The following is a 19,522-nucleotide window of genomic DNA, read 5'->3' as shown; positions in this document are numbered from 1 at the left end:
GCCTTCACTGCTTGGAAACACTTAACTGTCCTCCCATTGATAAGAACACCTTCTGTGGAGCCTTCAAGGTTTGCCACCTATGGTCCAATTTCCCTGCTACCATTCCCGGCCAAAGTCTTAAAGAGAAAATCATCAACAGACACCTCACTGAATACCTCAACGACCTCTAACTACTTGACGCCACTCAGTCTGGTTTCAGATCAAACAACAGCACGGAAACTGCTCTCTTTGTTTCCACAGATGTAATCCTCATGCTGGACAGAGGAGGCAACGGCATACCTCATCCTCCTGGACCTCTCAGCAGCATTTGACACAGTCTCCCACCCTATTCTCATCCAACACCTAGACGACATCGAAATCCAAGGACATGCATTCCGATGGGTCTGCTCCTTCCTGACTGGAAGGACTCAATTAGTCAGCCTGGTACAATACAACTCTGACGCCTATGTCCTCATCTGAGTTCTGCACAGATCCTCCCAGAGTCTGACCCTCCCTGAACCTCCGTCACAGTTTTGGTGATACGTTTCCTATTCTCACAGTTTAGTGACAATATCTCATAGAAAGTGATAGAGCTTCTGGATGTGAAGTGTCACTGCTAAAGAGAATATTATACGGCAGAGTATGGCTACATTGCTCAATTTGTACTTTTAATCTTGAGCAAGACCAAAGACCAATTAAAAAGGGTAATCCAAATATCCTACAGAAACACAGTAAATGGCATCAGATTTGGCTGCCGATGAATTTGGATAACATTCGAAATTGCCCATTTTTGTGACATCGGCACCTTTGCAATTTCTGATTTTGACGTACCAGAAATATTCTTTTGCTTGACCTTTTGAAAATGGGTGACCATGTCCTGAGCAAGACTACTCCCAGGGTCTCTACACCCAATTTGGGATGTCAGGATACAGACCATTCAGTGGACCTTAGTTGAGAGGTAATGCCCGATCTCTGCTGCAATCTATAGCAAAATTATTACTAACAAAGGCAAAGAATTACAATAAATGCTATTAATGGGCTGCTGCGGGGTCCAGGGATTAATATTACACCATACACCTTTCAACTGAACCATCAACTTTCAGCTTGCATTGATGTACCAGCCAAGCTCTTAAAAGTAATGTGTTTTTTCTTACAAACAGTTGACTACTATGAGAGCCAGAAAGTGGCATTGTGGAATCCTGCAGGTATCTTAAAAGGAGATGAATTCTGCAAGTGAGATTTCCTTTTACTACCTAGTAGAAACACATTTCATATTTTCTTGACCTTTATTAATCCTATTAAACTCAATTTGATCCCTGTATTTTTTGTCAACAGGCACAATCACCAAGTGAGAGACCATCTTGAAATTAAGTTGAATGCTTAATGTCTGGTGCTGCCAAAATTTTGTCTCTCACACCATGTAGCAGAGACGCATACTGTTTGTAGCTATCTATTGAGCTTTAATCTAGACACATATTTTAAGGTCATGGGACACTCAATGCTTTTAGAAATCTGCTGTAGGTAGAAAACATTTAGATTAAAATAACATATTTGTGCATTTCTACTTGCCCTTAAGGGAAAATTCCAGAGGTTCCTAGTGCATTTGTATGACTGTCTCACCTCACTCATGTCGCAACACTGCTCATTGCTGCTGAAATTGTACAAGAAAAGCTCCTTTCTGTGCAGGTGAAGATGGGTGTACAGTGGAAGAGACAGGTGGTGATTATATTTCTTTGACCTGAGTAGTTATGGTGCTTTAAGTTCAGGTGATCATAATACCAGAGTTTTAATATCTACAGCTCTGGATTTCGTCCAACCTCAATGAAAGAGCACAGTAGAAGAGGATGAGTCCAGTTCATAAACCAGGTGCATCTGTATTTGCCAGCACATGAAGTTTAATAGCCTATTTATAATGTTTCCAGCCAAGAGTTGAGATGGCAGATACCTGAAGGAAACTACTTTTGTCAAGTTTTTGTAAATCCTAACCCTGAACTTGTGATTTGCTAGAAATGGGTTGAGTGGCACCATTTATCTCAGTGCCTAAGTATGCAGGGTCGCAAGTAAAGGCATGATAATGAGGTGAGGATGACCAGTTGCACTTGGTATCAGTTGGAAAAGATTTAAAAGATTTGGTGGTGCTGAAGAATATTCAAGTCTCATTTACTGCATTTCACCCAGGAGTGTGTAGGAAACGGCACAGAATTTTAGAGTAGTTGTGCACTATTTGATGATGCTCTCAGTAAGAGCCATTCCTACAGAAATGCATTAAAGCTTTACAATTTATTGGAGGAATCCTAACCTCAAATAGATGGTAGTGTATCTCCCCCTTGAGGAAAGTACCTTTTTAGGTCTTGCCTGACCCAGCGCATGCGCTGGTCTGGCGAGACTTATTGAGAGGGCTCCAAAAAGTGCTACCAGGCCAGCCTAGAGCTACAGTGCATGGGCGCGCGCGCCACGCTTGACCACGATTACTTTCACGGCCGCTTGACATAGCCAATAGGTCTCGCTTTTGGGACCTTATAAGGGTTTAGTTATGCAACGGCGAGACCTATTGGCTATGCCAATGCTTGTTTTAATTGAGATTAGATTTAAAAAATCGTACTTCACTATCTTTTGTAAGTAGTTAATTGTTTAGTAAAAGAAGTCCTTTACAACTGCAGCCTACATTCCGGGGATGTTACTACCAATGGATAGAAACCCATATGTTTTTATTGGAGTCTGTACATATACACTTGAAGTATTAGGCCGCATTAGTGCCAAGCAACTCACAGCTGGCTCCTAGTACCACTGAGGTTAGCTATGATAGGTCTTTTTACTTCATTGTTTTTCAAGGGGTGGAGACGCTTATCCTTTAGTAGTGGGTGACCATCAAATTAGGCTGCTGTGTCTTGGAAGTTTTGGCAACATGATTTGTATTCCCTATATATATGCGACAGTTCGTAGCAATTCATTGTTGATTTGAAAGAAATTACATTTATTTTCTCATTTGTTATGTAGTTGCAATAAGGTTGGTGTGCAGGCATATTATTATTTTATGTCTTCTATAGTCTAGACGGACTCGTCACAACAACACAATGAGCATTATAAGCAGTCACATAAAGGATCTCCAAAGCTCCATCCATCACAAGTACAAGAATAGTAAAAGTGCCCTGACAAAGCAAAAGCTGTGTTGGCTTATTGAAAATCATTGATTATAGAAATAAGCTACAAACCTAAGAATGTATAAATCCTACACAGTCGATTTGCTAAATTGAGAAGGGACGTATGACAGATTTGAACAATGTTTACATTCTCCTGATTAGTTCATAAAAGATTCTGGAAGTTATTATAGGTAAAAACACTACAATTTAGAATAATGGTATTCAGATTTAATTCCTGTTAAATCGAGATATTTTATCACATGATGTTGACAGTCTTTCCTCCACTTTCATTTTGCTGTATTTGTTTTCCATAGAGCAGAAGGACCAACAGAGATTTAATTGGTCCGCTTTCCGTTTATAATGCGAGGCAATGCCTGATGCAGCCAAAACAGGGATGGAGCAATCCCCACATCTTGTTCCAGCTACAGCATCCATAAAGCGTCAAGCTGCCGTTAGTGGACAACAAACTCCACTATCAACCTTTTTTCCGATTACAGGCGTTCAAGAGCAGTTCCTGTGGTGGGATTGGGAGAAGAGATAGTATAAGTTCTTATTGTTAGATTGGCCAGTCAGGTGAAATTCTGGTGTGCAAAGGTCAGAGTCCGACAGAGATCAGAGAGTTGGGTCTACAGGAAGCTAGCTGGATGTTGCCAGTGGGTGAGCCCTAAATGAACTATTCCCTAGAGACCCTGAAATTCCTTAACTTCATCCAAGGGTACAACAAGATTCTAGCAATTTGTGATCATGTCACTAAATGGACTCAATGTATAAAAGCCTCCAAAGACTGTGCCCAACCATTTAAGAATAGTTAAGATTTGTCCTTTTTCTTGGAGTGAAAACGTTAATTGTTGCTCCTGACAGGGTACATGGCTCAATTATTTGAAAAAATGTAATCCTTGATCTTTTGGACAGGATCTCCAGGGGTGATGCAATTGTCAGCAAGCAGGTCTCCTGAACGCCTATGTTTGACTAGTAGAGTATTACAGTTTTTTGCATGTGTACAATGAATATTGTCCACTTATTCTGACTATCCAAAACCAGTATTTTCTTTCACTTTCTTTTAAATCAATCCAATTAGAATGAAAATTATGCTGGAGAAGCACCATGGCAGAAACACCTTTTTCTGTTTCTTTTTAAAATGAAAGCAAGGCAGGCCATGAGGTCATTTAGGCTGCGTTCTGATCACAAAGCCCATTTGATACTGTTACTTTAAGCAGCAGGTTGTTACATTGTTTCAGAATGCATATCCCTGTCTATCAGAGCCCCTTAATTTTTTTCCTCTCTGTGGAACAAGAATCCCTTAGCATACGCAGTTGACATCAGAGGAAATGTGGGCTTCCCTTTTAAATGAATTGCACATCCTCTGTACCAGAAAGACATAGTTAATGGAGGTTTCATGCAGCAGGGTCACTCACTTTCACTATCGGTTACCCGTAGCATACCTTAAAGAGCCGGAGGTCCCTTGAACAAATAACGTGCGCTGATTGCACCCCAAGCAGGGGAGGCAGATGGCAGCACAAACACCAATTTGAAAAGTGAAAGACTAACTTCAACTTTACCGCAAATTAATTTCATCATCTTTTCAGCGAGACCCTGGTATTCTTGTGTCAACCATGTGAAGGCTGACCTTGGCTGGCCTACTGTGGGGCACACTGTTCTCTGAGGGGCACGAAAATGCATATGATTTAACTTAATAGCCATCAGAGGGAAATTGTACAGTGTGTTTATCCTTGATTGAGTTAGACTACTGTATGCCTTATGTGAAATTTGGTGATAAAAGATGAACACTTCCACACCGGATAAACCACTCTGAATCAAATTTAGGACGCTGCTTTGGCTATCGTCCTTCATTTATCCACGCTGCACTTGTGATATTATCTTTACAGGAGATCCTGGATATACTGCCAACCTTTACAGGGATTAGAATGAATCAAAGTTTCCTCTTTGCTATCTGACTCTTCACTGATTGTTTTCTCGAAATACATAGTGAGAGTTCGGTCTTGCTGAGCTGGAGCTCTTATGGTGACATTTTAGGGGCACAATTAAAGTTCTTTTAACTCTTTTCAACAGTGTCCTAACTGGATGTGGACGTCCGCAAACAGCTAGTGTTTATGTGACTGGATATCCAAACTGCCCTTACCTGTTATAGTGCTGGGATGCCTGCGGATAGCCATGCACTTTATAAATCCCTAAAATGGGATAGCTGGGAGAACCTATTGGTAAAGGGGAAGTGATAAGTGTTTCACTGACTGTAGCCATAGCAGTTTACAGTGGGGCATAACGGAGGCCCCCGTGGCCCCCAGGGTTTCTTGTTTTGGAGACGGCCTCCACCCTCTAAGATATGCCACTGCATATCTTGCAGAATGTGTGCAGTGGTGTAAAATATTAGTTAAACGCTCGGGAAAGCCACTTGGCTTTCCTGAGCACACCCCTGCAGCATAGGGGGACCAACCATTCAGGGGCCTTCCATTGAGCCCAAAACCAATGAATATCTATGCGATGTGGGAGCCACTGGGGTCCCTCATCACATACTGGGGGTGTGGAGGAGGGAGAGGAGGGGGTCATCTTGTGTTATGCTACTGCTGTTTATTTCGAGTTAAATAATTTGGATTTTAATATATTTAAATAAATGTTTTAAGAAGCTGTTTAAGATGGAGACTCAGGTGAACAATTATTTATCAGACTCCCTTAGACACTTTTAAAGCCATAACATTAACCTATGTATGCGACAGCGGTTATCGAAGTTCAAGTTTAAAAAAAAGATGCCAATAACAGATGTTCAGTCTTTAGTGTTTAGTAGTGAATATGACTCCTAGAGCTTGCTAAAATGCTCAGAGCTACATAAATGAATATATTGCCGTGAAAAATTGGTTAATGTGCAAGAACATTTTGCTCTTGAAACTAGGTTCAGGAGAAAATTTTAAAAAGCAAGGCCACTGTGGTTAAAAATCCACAGAACATCCGAGTTCAGTAACTCCTCAAATCTAGCTGCAAAGTTCTAACTCCTACTCACCTCACCTTCTTCTTTTATAGACCAATTCAGAATGTCACTGAGTTTGATGGCCAAGACGCCTGCGGTTCCAACAGCTGGAACATGGTGGATGTGGATCTCCCTCAAAACAAGGAAATCAACCCTGGTGTTCTGCTGCAGGGACTGAAACCCTGGACACAGTACGCTATATATGTCAAAGCGGTCACTCTAACGCTTATGGAGAGTAATGACATTCATGGAGCAAAGAGCGAGGTTGTCTACATACGCACAAGTGCAGCAGGTACGTACTGCTACAATTTGAGATCACAGAGCCATTCTCAATGAATGATCCTAACAAATTAAAAAGCAATAAAACTACAATAGAGATGTGCTCCTAAAATTACTAGCTCAAAGTAGGAGACTTGAATTCGTCTAATTCATACCGTTGCACTGCATTGTTTACATTTTTTGCCATCTTAACTTGCTCTATCTATATAAAAATGTATTGTCAGTTGGTTTTAGTGAGGTTTGACTTTGTCCTTTAGCATCGCCTTATTCATAGTGACATTGATGGTTGTTTAAATATTTCAAAACACTGTTCTATTTTCAAATCGTTTAGTTGATTAAAGTATAGTAAACTTCCCAAATTGCCTTTTCTATGCAAATCCAGCCATTAGAGAAACATTATTCTGCTGTGAATTGATGTTCTTTAGGCACAAAGCAGTTTGTTCATTTTTTTTTTTTTTTGCAGTCAATCATTTTTCACAATTTTGTGTTTTTTCAAATCTCACACATTCTTTCGCTTTTTAATTGGTTTTTGAAAGTGCTTTTGTTTGAAGGTCACTTATTTATTTCTGCTACATAACAGTAGATTAAAGGTACAGGTCATAGATATGTCTATTCTCTCTTCATGAGGAAAGCCTTCAATGCCTTAAGCTTTGCCATTCCTCGAACCTCCGCGTAGTACTCTCCCTCCCATGCCTTTTATAAGTCACTAACTGAGGCAAAAATCTCCACAGCCCCTCATTGTTTCCTTAGACCCAAATAAAATATTTTGTTTAAATGCTACCAATTCATGGCCAAAAATGTCCAATAATCTTGTGAAGATATTATAGCAGCAAATGGCCAGGAATGGGCACCTAGCAAACATGCAGCATTTAATGCCCTATCCACAAATATTGAGGGCTCCCTTTTCCCATCTAGGGATGTTTGAAAGATGAAAGCTAGAGGTCACAGATTTCTTTTGTAATGCTGTAAACATATTCTAGCTGAATATAGCCTTTACAAAATAAAGTTCAAGATATCGCACTCCACTGACTTTCCTGTCTGACTTAAATCTGATGGGGACCTGCATTAACAAACTAAATCAAATATGGATAATTGTGCCTTATAGTCGAAAAACGCTTAAAATATAAGTAGTTGTTTGATATTGATAGTCCTGTAACACATGTCCTTTTTAGGTCTCGCCTAGCGTTGCAGCGCGCATGCGCTACTCACTCTGGCGAGAAATATTGTAGATGAGGAGTTTTCAGACGGGGACTTAAAGCCCCACCCCTCATTTTCATTGGATGGTGTCATCGTTTATGATAAACGGTGGACTTCCATTGAAAATGAGGCTTCTTTGTTACCGCCCTTTCGCCTTTTGGGACGGCGCATCCGGACTGGATTGTTTGCTTCACGGCTGTCGTGAAGCAATTTCTTATCTAAAGAAGGCTTGTGATCTAAATAAGCCGTGAAGCAAAGGATCCAGTCCAGATGGGCCGTCCCAAAAGGAAAAAGGGCTGCAGACAGGCACAATCTAGCCTTTTTGCCTATCAGATGGGTGTGCTACCTAGCCCTTTGTATAGCACTTCAGAAGGTCCGAATATTAACCCTTTAAAATTGAATATCTTCTCTTGTCGCTGCCCCCTATTTTTGCTTGTCCCAAATGGAAGGTAGGCGCTTGATTTTCTAGGCAGCCAAAATTCGGTAGGCCTTCCCCCTCCATTTCTTCTAGGTCACTAACTCTACACTCCTGTTGAAAAGCGACAGCACTGTTGCTGCTGATAGAAAATAGAACGCTGCGGCCTGGTTACGGTGGAGACGCAGCCTAGAGGAGAGCGGTGGACTCGGGGCTTGTCCCAGCCCCTGCTGGTGGGTGCTTTGAGTGCTTGTCCCCGTGGGCTGACTCTGGAGCAGAAGGCAGCTGTGCCCCTGCGGACCGGGTTAGGAGCCGACTGGCAGCCTACGGGGGGTTGCGCGGCCCTTCCTGGATTCTATCCTGCTGACCGCATCCCCGGAGCTGCGTCCTCGCTCCGCATGGTGTAGTTGACAGCACCACTTATCTGCTCCTCATACGTCTTTACTTTACACGCCCACGATCTAATGCCCGAGCTTTCCAAGTCCCAGAGAGCCCTTCTTCAGATAGAATGCAATGTTCGGGACACAATGCTACTTTAAAACATATGTACTTACATACACACAAACAATTTATACACTTTGACTTGTTGCACTCGAAGGCAAGAGGCAAGTCACAGAAGCTGGCATGTGGGTGGCTTGGGAGTTCGAGCTTTTGGTTGTGATTCATTTCTTCGCAGAACAAATTACAATATAATTCATGTAGGTATTCCAGAATAACTAAACAATATATCCTTACTTGTAAACTTGGGGAGTGTAGCTTTTGGAAACGCAAGAAAAGCTTTACTAGGATCATGCGGGGTAATGTGCCTCGAAATCCAACCTTCCTGTGAGCAGGAGTTTTCAGTCGAGCGTCAGCACGGCTTTTCAAATAAATTCACGGGAATCCTGACAACTCTCTTCCTATGTATTTTTCCGACCGGAATATAAGGGGTCTTGGGCACTCGCGTTCTCATTCCAGCGGCAATAACGCAAGATGCACACACGGCAGCTTTCGTGACAAGAAGACACGTGAACAGGATCCACTCCCTTACGCAGGCTCTTTCTCTTACTCTCACATCCACACACTCACGTAGACACCCACAAACCCACACACAGACATACACTCCCACTGGCACACTCACACACCAGCTTATTCGCAACCACACACATGTGCCTCCTCACACTCCCCACACGCATGCGCACTCACAGACATTTACACAAATACACACAGACTCACTCATTCAGACAGGCAACACTAACACACTCACCCTCACTCACACACTCCCAGACATTAGCACACAGGTACAGGCAGACTCACTCGCTGACATGCAGATACTCACCCACACAGAGGTACACTCACTCACTTAATGCTCTTTCTGAGTAGAGCGTTTTAGGTGCCAGTACCTTCGCGATTGGGTCTGCAGTGTTAGCTGAGGTGTGCCCTTAGTTAAGAATAGAGTCTCACTGCACAGTGACGCCTTCCTCGTACTGTCTTCTCCGTGCCTTATTTCCCCATCTCACATGTCTTGTCATTTCTTCTTCTCTCTCGGCCCCCAACACCATTGTTTTTTTTTTTTTTTACATTAAGAAGCGTGGCGCCGTCTTCACGGACACCGCGCTATACAATAGGTGTTGCTTTTGGTATTGTAAATAACAATGCCATATAATTTTTTGAAAGGCATTGCCATTTACAATGTCAATAGCTCAAAATAATATCATTGCGAGACCTATTGCATTGTAAATGCTTGTTTGTTGATAAAAAAAACCCACTGCTTTTATGTGTTTCAAAAACTGGTGCACCCTATTCAACTTAATATCCTCTGTGAGAATTCCTGGTCCAAAATTCCTTGATAGATTCACTGCTCAGGCACTACCATTGAAGTGCCTCATAATCTCGAAATTATCTTGGGTAGATATTCATTTTCTGCAAGTAACTCAAAACGTTCATTTCAGGATGGTAATTTTTTTAGATGTATTAAGCAATACAGCCAATATCTTAAAATAGACCTAAAAGAAAGTTTGAGTTTCTTTATGTAAGCCAATATCCTAGCTATGCCATTAGCTAAAGTATTTTACTAAATATGCATCTAGTAGAACAATACCCATGACAAGTCTATTAGCCTCTTCCCAGTACAGGCCCATTAATGACGTTGGAAACCAGGAAGTAGTAAGCACCACCTGTGTTTTTTACCATGGCCTTCCTAGAGTCGTCAACTTGGTCGCAGGATTCTGTTGCACTTGTGACTGCTTGAAACAGCCCCCTACCCATGGACATTATTGCTTAAATAATACTAATTAACCTCGTATAAGAGTGTTCTGATGCCCAGGGTGTTTTCTGATGTTTTCAGTGTTGACTCTTATTCCACAATATTTACTTTTCCTAGCACATTTCATTAATTTGACACTATGGTTGGCTGGGGGTTATGTTGAATCTTTTGGTAGTTGTAATCTTCGGTGAGCTACTTATTTATACCGTGCATGCATACCATTTCAAACTGACTTGTGCCACAATTAATCTTATGCATCCATTTTATTTTAATTCCTATTTCAGTTGTTACTGTTTTTTTTTAAATTCAGGAATGAGTTTCTTATGTTGACTGTAGAGCTTGAAATAAGCCAGAATGTGGTAACTTGAACCTATGATTTTCTCTGGTTTAAATGTCTAGAACATCATGTTGAGATTATTTATTTTGTGTTTTTCTAGTGCCTTCTACCCCTTTAGATGTTTTATCTGCATCAAATTCCTCAACTCAACTGATTGTGAAGTGGAAGCCCCCATCTCTACCAAATGGCAACCTGTCCTACTACATTGTGCGCTGGCAGCAACAACCCCAGGATAGTTATCTGTACTTACACAATTACTGCTCCAAAGGTAGGCGGAAGTTTAGGTTGGACAAACGTGGAGTCATTTAGACTCTTGTTGTGCATTCTGAGACTATTTGGTGGATTTTGTTGCTTTAGCACCGTGGTCCATCAGGTGAGTGTGGTCACTGTGGGATAATATTGAATAAAATATAATTTGTCTGTCTTGTGGTAAGGAATGGTTACAGATGCATCCACAAAGGTGAAAGTACCAGAGTAGTTTCATTTGTGTTGCGCTTTCACTGAATAATCTTGAGTCGACGGATCTTGTCTCGAATTTTGCATCTTTTTAGCGTGGGGTTAAAGTGAGTAGTAAATTGGATTGTGACGCAGCCTTACAATTTTGACTTTTTGTTTTCTAAAGATAAGATTCCAGTTCGTAAGTATTCAAATCAATCCATTGACGCGGATGACTCTTCTGAATCCTCAAAAACTGACAGTGGGGGCACAGAAAGAGGGCAGTGCTGTGCCTGCCCAAAGACAGAGGCAGAGAAGCAAGCTGAAAAAGAGGAAGCAGAATACCGAAAGGTTTTTGAGAACTTTCTCCACAACTCCATTTTTGTGCCCAGGTAATGTCTGTTGCATAGTAGTATATTCTCTAAAACTGTTATGTACTTAATAAAATGTAAAACATGCACATATAGGAGGGCCACTATCTATTACAACTTCTTGGCTAACTGCTCTTATTCTGTCCACAGGTTTTAGTAAAACATTGTTTTAGGGGGATTTTTAACACGCAGAGGTTGACATTTTATCTTCTTATGTATTATTTATTATTTTAGATATAATAATGATTACCAATATTTGGTTTTAAGACAGTGAATTTTTATGATCTATTTTTGGATTTACATATTAAGATACAACTAATGAAAGCGTGATATTTTCTATACCCTGGCACATTTGCACACTTTGCACTTTAATTCCTGGTGTACTTTAATCCAATTGGACCTCATGACTGATAGAGTATCTGTTTACACAAATAGCGACAATTGATTACATGTTATTATATGAAATGAAGCCTCAAAAACCCACCATATTCACTAGTGAGTCATTTACTGATGGCTCATACATATATATTGTTGGTATGACTGGGCTCAGTCTACCCACTATATTTATTTATTTGTTACAACAAGTAACTGCTGCTATTCTGATTTTAAATTTTTAGTATTGTATGAAAAGCAATATCACTAGGCACTTTATTAAACCCTTTTTAGGCTGACATAGCTGCAGGAATCAGGAGAATGATGTTGATGCTGATGAAATTGGTGTAACATAGGGGGATTTAACCCGTTAGATTTGCAATATTTTGGTGGTATCAAATTTATTGTTTGGAAGTACCAACACGAATGGCATACTCAATATTCACTGTAATATTGTGATTATAGTTGAAAGCAGTTAATGTATATAATAAGATTGTATTTACATACTGGTGATTTAGATTTAACTTTTTACGGACTGCTCAAAAATGCAACAATTAGTGCTTTCGTGTTGTATCTCTTTACATCCACCATATTGTATTAGCATTGCTTAATGGAGTGATGTGCCACTCGTAATCTTTCTACCATGTCTATGAACATTTACCAGCATCACGTGCAGAGTGAAATACGCCTACAAAAGGGTGGTTCTTTGTTTTACACGTTGTCATGTGAACAAGGCTCAGGTGGAGCCGAAACGTTATGGCGACTAGCACGCGAGATTTGTAAATAAAAATTGCACCAAAACCGAGGTCCGTGTCTGTACTGTTGGGGACCGGCACCAGAAGCGGGCGGACTTGACGAAACTACGGAAAGTAGCGGATATTATTGGCCGGGTGGCGACGTACGGCCTTCTCACGAGACCCTCTCCATAACGGACAACGCCTGAAACGGAGCCAATTCCCGGTTTCCGGGTTATTTAAATCCTTGGAAGAGGAATGGCGTTTGACCCCCCCCCCCCCCCCCCGAAGTGACGGAATTGTTGGCCTGAACAAGAATTAAGAAGAAGGATACCTTGGGGAGTGCCGCGTCGGAGGACACGCCACACCGAAGGTAATTACCTGATCAGTTCTGTTTTTGGCCGTAACGTTCCGATTAACGGGGAAGGAGAGTTTGAGTGCAGTCGGGGTGTATTGAACGTTGACCTGTATAAGTAACAGAGTTAACCCCCAGACGATAAACCTTTAATACTTGCATTAAGTGCAACAAGGATAATGTCGACCGACAACGTGGATGAACGAGAGGCTGCGGCATTGAAGATGTTTTCTGACAGTCTCCCCACAGCAATGACACGGGATAAAAGCAGCAGTGAACTTGCTACAAGCCACTACTATGAAAGACAAATTAAAAATTTTGGAGAAAAAACTTCGTAATGAACAGAGTAAATGGGGGGGATCAAAGTCTTTAAAGAGCTATCTTGATGTAAACAGGATACCGAGAGGTCTACGTATCTTAATAGCGCCGAGCTATGAAAACCCAGAGCTAATGAGAGAGTGGGCTGAGAGCAATCTAGAGGCTTCACGAAGATTGGTACAAATTTTAGTAAAATATGCTGATATCGACAGGGCGCAATTATTGAAGGAAATAGCCACGATACAGGATGAATTAGAAGGAATGGAAGACAATGAGGAAAAGAGGAAATTAACAGCAGAAATGAAGGACAGACTTAAAAAAGAACAAGCAAAAATTATGGACAGGAAAGCATATAAATTTCAAAGAGATCGCAGTGATTATGAGCTGGGACAGATCTTTACTTTCTCTAAAAAATATGATGCTTTCCGGGGCAATAAAAATAAAACCCAGAACCAACACAAATCTGGACCAAGGAACAAGGAGAGTCATCGAGGTCTGATATGAGTTCAGTGACTGGCAGTGAATCGGATTCAGACCAGAGGGAACCAGCTACCAATGATATGGCCAAACCACAACTGAGAGATGAGATTCATTTTTTATGCCAGGAACGGATGCAAACTTTGCGGCCCCGCGTCCAAAGGAACTACGGAGGAAATACGCAAACTAGCGGCGCAGGCAGAGGTACAGGACAAGGAGGCGGCATGTCATACAAGAGGAGAGGCAGAGGTCAATGGAGAGGCAACAAGTAATCACTGATGAAACCTCAATAATTAATCTGACCACGACAATACTCACTGAGGAAGAGGAGAATATTTTAAAATTGGGCCTTTCCTATGCCCCACCAACAAACATGAACTATATCAATACAAGATTCGATATATACAAAGCTGTACGTAAATTAAAACTCCGTAAATTCCATCTTATGAAAAATAAAACCATGGCTGAGATAGCAGCACCTCAGACTTCTGACGATATCACAGTATCGGGGACGGTAATACCCAGTGGCATTGTTGATCTTTGGATGAGTGAAGGATTGGATTCTATGGTGACCCAAACTGGGGGAACGGATGATCCAAGTGGTGTGGGTCCCATAAAACAAATAGCACCAGTCACTCCATTCAAACCCACCTCAACTTTCACCCCAATTATGGCAAGGGATTCCATCGATTTATTCAATGAGAATGTTATCTCGCAAATCAAAGAGATACATAAGAAGAATAATCACAGGAAACCCAAATTTGACATTAGAAAAAAACAATATGAGTCCTTAATTCATAAACTTGGTAAGGATATGAAAACTGTGGTACGGGCAAGTGACAAAGGAGGAAATATTGTACTAATGACGAAGACAATGTATGATCGTGAGGCTTATTCCCAGCTTAACACCAGGGATCACTACGAACGGATCAATGCATCTAAGATGAAACAGTTGCAAGTCGAATACCATAAGAAGTTGTCCAGATGGAGAAACAAGGCATTGCTGACAGATGATGAATATAAGTTTTTAAGGAATGAGCATCCAATAACTCCATTTATCTATTTTATCCCTAAAGTACATAAAGACATGGAAAACCCCCGGGCAGGCCTATCATCTCTGCTAGGGGTGGACTATTGGAAAAGACATCTATCTACATAGACTATTTTTTACAAGGAGCTGTGAAGTCATTGGACTCTTATGTTCAGGACACAGGGGACTTTTTGTTTAAATTACAAGCGGTCCAGTGGAAGAAAGATTTCTGGATGTTAGCATTGGATGTCTCATCACTTTATACCAGTATAGTACATGAGGATGGTATAGCTGCTGTGGTGTACTACCTATCTAGACGAGAGAAACAGTTTAAAGACCACACTGCTATGCTATTGGAAATGCTCAAAATCTGTTTGAATAATAATGTATTCATGTACAATAACTTGTTATACCGTCAGCTACAGGGAGTAGCTATGGGGGCCAGTTTTTCTCCAAGCTACGCATGTTTGCACATGGGAGCTTGGGAGGAACTGGTCCTCAAATTACAATTTGAAGAGGTCATTACAACTAACATTATTGCTTGGTACCGCTTTATTGATGATTTATTTGTAGTCTGGCAGGGTGACAAGGAATCAGTTGAAACATTTGTCAATGCCATCAACATCAATACATTGAACCTTAGCTTTACTGTTACCATGAGCCAAACAAATGTTACGTTTTTAGATACAGAGGTTTACATTGAGAATGGAGCAATTGAAACTAGACTATTCAGGAAAGCAATGGCCGGCAACACTATTTTGCATGCGGCCAGTGCCCATCCACAACACCTGATTGCAAGCATACAATTTGGGGAGATGCTGCGCCTCCGTAGAGTTTGCAGTAATGAGGAGGAATTGAATAAAGCTCAGGCATTAAGTAAGGTCAGATTTTTACAACGCGGCTACTCAGAGTCAGTGATTGATAAGGCCATAACCAAATCTCGGGCAAGAGAGAGACAGGGGTTATTGGTGAAATATGGTCAACCTGTTACCAGTGACTCTGACCCTGTAAACACAGCTAATTCACTCAATGAATTTAGATTCATCACAGGGTACAACAAACAACATCGGGAATTGTACCGTATTTTAAATAGGAATTGGCCCACGTTAAAAAGTGATCCGGTCCTAGGACCTACTCTACCTCGAAGGGCCACTCTCACCTTCAGTCGGGCCCCCTCAATGAGGGATAGTCTTGTTAACACTAACCCTGAGACCATTGAAAAATCAACGTGGTTGCAAACCCACGGGGGATTTTACAAATGTAAGGTATGCCACACGGGGTCAATTCTAAAACCTATAAGGATGGATTCAGTGAAAGGAAACATAAAATTGAAAAGGTATTAACCTGTAAAACAGAGTTCGCTGTATATGTGCTTCAGTGCCCGTGTGCACTTAGATATGTGGGCAGTACGAAGTTAGAAGTGCATAAACGCATTCTACAACACCTTAGGGCCATTACTAATCAAGACAATACGTATCCGGTGGCCCGTCATTTTAAGGAGGCACACAGCAGTAACAACAAAGAATTATCATTCTATGTCATTGATGCAATACCAGCTAGCAGGCGTGGAGGTAATAGGGAAGTGTTGCTTCGCAGGTTAGAAACCAAGTATATACTCCGCCTTGATACCAAATGGCCGACTGGTTTGAATGTTACTGAGGATCTGTATACTGGCCTTTACTAGTTTCAGATACCTATTTGTATTTTGCACATATAGGAGGGCCACTATCTATTACAACTTCTTGGCTAACTGCTCTTATTCTGTCCACAGGTTTTAGTAAAACATTGTTTTAGGGGGATTTTTAACACGCAGAGGTTGACATTTTATCTTCTTATGTATTATTTATTATTTTAGATATAATAATGATTACCAATATTTGGTTTTAAGAGTGAATTTTTTTGATCTATTTTTGGATTTACATATTAAGATACAACTAATGAAAGCGTGATATTTTCTATACCCTGGCACATTTGCACACTTTGCACTTTAATTCCTGGTGTACTTTAATCCAATTGGACCTCATGACTGATAGAGTATCTGTTTACACAAATAGCGACAATTGATTACATGTTATTACATGAAATGAAGCCTCAAAAACCCACCATATTCACTAGTGAGTCATTTACTGATGGCTCATACATATATATTGTTGGTATGACTGGGCTCAGTCTACCCACTATATTTATTTATTTGTTACAACAAGTAACTGCTGCTATTCTGATTTTAAATTTTTAGTATTGTATGAAAAGCAATATCACTAGGCACTTTATTAAACCATTTTTAGGCTGACATAGCTGCAGGAATCAGGAGAATGATGTTGATGCTGATGAAATTGGTGTAACATAGGGGGATTTAACCCGTTAGATTTGCAATATTTTGGTGGTATCAAATTTATTGTTTGGAAGTACCAACACGAATGGCATACTCAATATTCACTGTAATATTGTGATTATAGTTGAAAGCAGTTAATGTATATAATAAGATTGTATTTACATACTGGTGATTTAGATTTAACTTTTTACGGACTGCTCAAAAATGCAACAATTAGTGCTTTCGTGTTGTATCTCTTTACATCCACCATATTGTATTAGCATTGCCTAATGGAGTGATGTGCCACTCGTAATCTTTCTACCATGTCTATGAACATTTACCAGCATCACGTGCAGAGTGAAATACGCCTACAAAAGGGTGGTTCTTTGTTTTACACGTTGTCATGTGAACAAGGCTCAGGTGGAGCCGAAACGTTATGGCGACTAGCACGCGAGATTTGTAAATAAAAATTGCACCAAAACCGAGGTCCGTGTCTGTACTGTTGGGGACAGGCACCAGAAGCGGGCGGACTTGACGAAACTACGGAAAGTAGCGGATATATATATATATATATATATATATATGTATATATAATGATAATCAGTCACTGTAAGACCCGATTTATCTATCATTGCACCCACTATGCTCTGCTTGATCATATGACTGTGAGCCTCCACCAAAAAGTTAATTCTGGGTCGTTTATAGTTCTGTCTCATCCTAACATAAGTTTAATTATCATGTTCCTTTGGGGTCCTCTAAAACAGCAATAGATGATATTGTCATTAACTTTATTTAAGCATCAGGTTGGGACCACCGCATCATAATCTATTTTAAAGTTGGGGGGGATTCCTCGAACAACAAGCCCGCTACTAAGTAGCTCCTCTTTATTACTTTATTGCAGCAGTTCCTGTACATTTACTAGGCTCATCACACCTATTGGCGTGTCTGGTTGCAAAAAGCAATGTTATTGCTGCATGTGAAATTATCACTCTTTAAATGAATCCAGAATCCTCTGCTTCATTAAAGGAGGACATCGCTTTCACAGCTGTTTACTGCTGGTCAGAAAGCACTGACCTTCTTCCACAGTACTATTGCAAGGTTTTTATGTGTTCCAAGAAGTGATGAGGTGGTAGGCTTCGCTTCTCTGTCATAGTTTTGCCCGTCATCGCTCTATCATCAATCTAGTATTTGTTTTAGCAGAACTTAAATCAAAATGCAGAGGTTATGACTGTGAATCTTTAATGCATAGATAGAGAGCCAAATACTTCCAAAGCAGTAGCTTACATCAACGATTTGTTTTTATTGGTCCTCGCATTTCTTTATGAAATTTGCAGATGAACGCACTGATCAAAATTGTAGCTTTTTTTAAATTTTAAGTAGAACTGATGACAAAACAGTGACAAATAACTGCCATCCTTTTACTTAACAACAAAAGCGCCTTAAACGTAGCTGAATTCTTTTTTGCACTTCTCAGCCAGGCCTTGCGCTGCCCAGAAAAATTAATGGTTTACCACGCAAAAGATATTTGTGAAGGAGTAGTGATAGAAGCATTCCCTGTCACTTAAACACCCATATTGTGCCGTGAGAAACATAGGTGTGAAAACTAGAGCAAACCTGGATAGCACCCCCTTTGAAGAGGTTACAGGTAATAACTGACTAGCAAGTCCATCTGGGTTTTGAAATACCTCAGATGATTTATTTCCCAGTAGGGTTGGGAGCAAGTCCAACGTTGTGTAGCTTAAATGATTTTTTTGTTTAATTAAACCTGAGAACAACAAAGAGTTGCATTTGTAGGACTTGGCTTACCTTCTAGCTTTTATGAACAGACAGACGGCAAAACATTTCGAAGTATGCCATTTTATTCCAGGTATGACTACCACCAAAGGTACCATTAATAGATAAATGCAGTGGCGGCTGAACACGATGCGAAGTGGTAGGGCGTCAAGGAAGGGAGCCAGGGTACATAAATACATTAAAAACAAATATGAAAAAATAAGTTGCGACTTACCTGACACTGTTTATTCCTCCTTTCCCAATGCCCGACTGGCGCACACTGCTCAGGCTCCCAGACACTAATACCAGCGCTGCTCTCATTCCCAGCATGAGAGCAGCACTGGCATTGGTCTAAGTAGCTTACTTCGCCTTTCATACAGTGCTTGGGGTCTGGGCTTTTCTCCACCTGGCTGCGCAATACAGCCGGGTGGAGAAATGCTAAGTGTGCATGATGGTATGAAACAGTCATGCACACTTAGTTGTGCCCACAACTCCTCCTCCTGAAGCTCAGGAGGATGTCCCTGCAACTCTGCTACCCAGCAGAGGCAACGGTAAAAAAGAAAATTATGATAAAATCATTATTTTGTTTTTTCACTATTGCCGCTGCTGGGTAGTAGCACTGGAGCGACACTCCTCCGCCATAACAGAGTCGTCGCCCCTGGATAAATACCTCAGAATGATCTTAAACTACAGTCAGACACATCTTCAATATACTCATGCACCGTGTTTTTCTACAAAGTTATTATTCCAATCAGGAGAAAAACATTTTCAATT

The 19,522-nt window shown here is 40.8% G+C and overlaps 1 protein-coding gene across 3 annotated transcripts in view; it reads left to right on the top strand.

The window, feature by feature from the left end:
- Window positions 1–19,522, top strand: part of IGF1R (insulin like growth factor 1 receptor) — a 900,683-nt gene that overhangs the window by 732,110 nt on the left and 149,051 nt on the right. For all 3 annotated transcript variants that reach the window (XM_085644514.1, XM_085644512.1, XM_085644513.1), the window contains exons 9-11: window positions 6,153–6,391; window positions 10,673–10,840; window positions 11,195–11,399. In XM_085644514.1, the coding sequence (XP_085500640.1) occupies window positions 6,153–6,391; window positions 10,673–10,840; window positions 11,195–11,399 (612 nt within the window). The remainder of the gene's footprint in view (window positions 1–6,152; window positions 6,392–10,672; window positions 10,841–11,194; window positions 11,400–19,522) is intronic.

Source organism: Triturus cristatus, chromosome 3_1 (genome assembly GCF_964204655.1).
Source record: "Triturus cristatus chromosome 3_1, aTriCri1.1, whole genome shotgun sequence".
Lineage (NCBI taxonomy): Eukaryota > Metazoa > Chordata > Amphibia > Caudata > Salamandridae > Triturus > Triturus cristatus.
The sequence above is the reverse complement of the archived record's forward strand: the minus strand, read 5'-3'. Positions and strand labels throughout refer to the sequence as shown.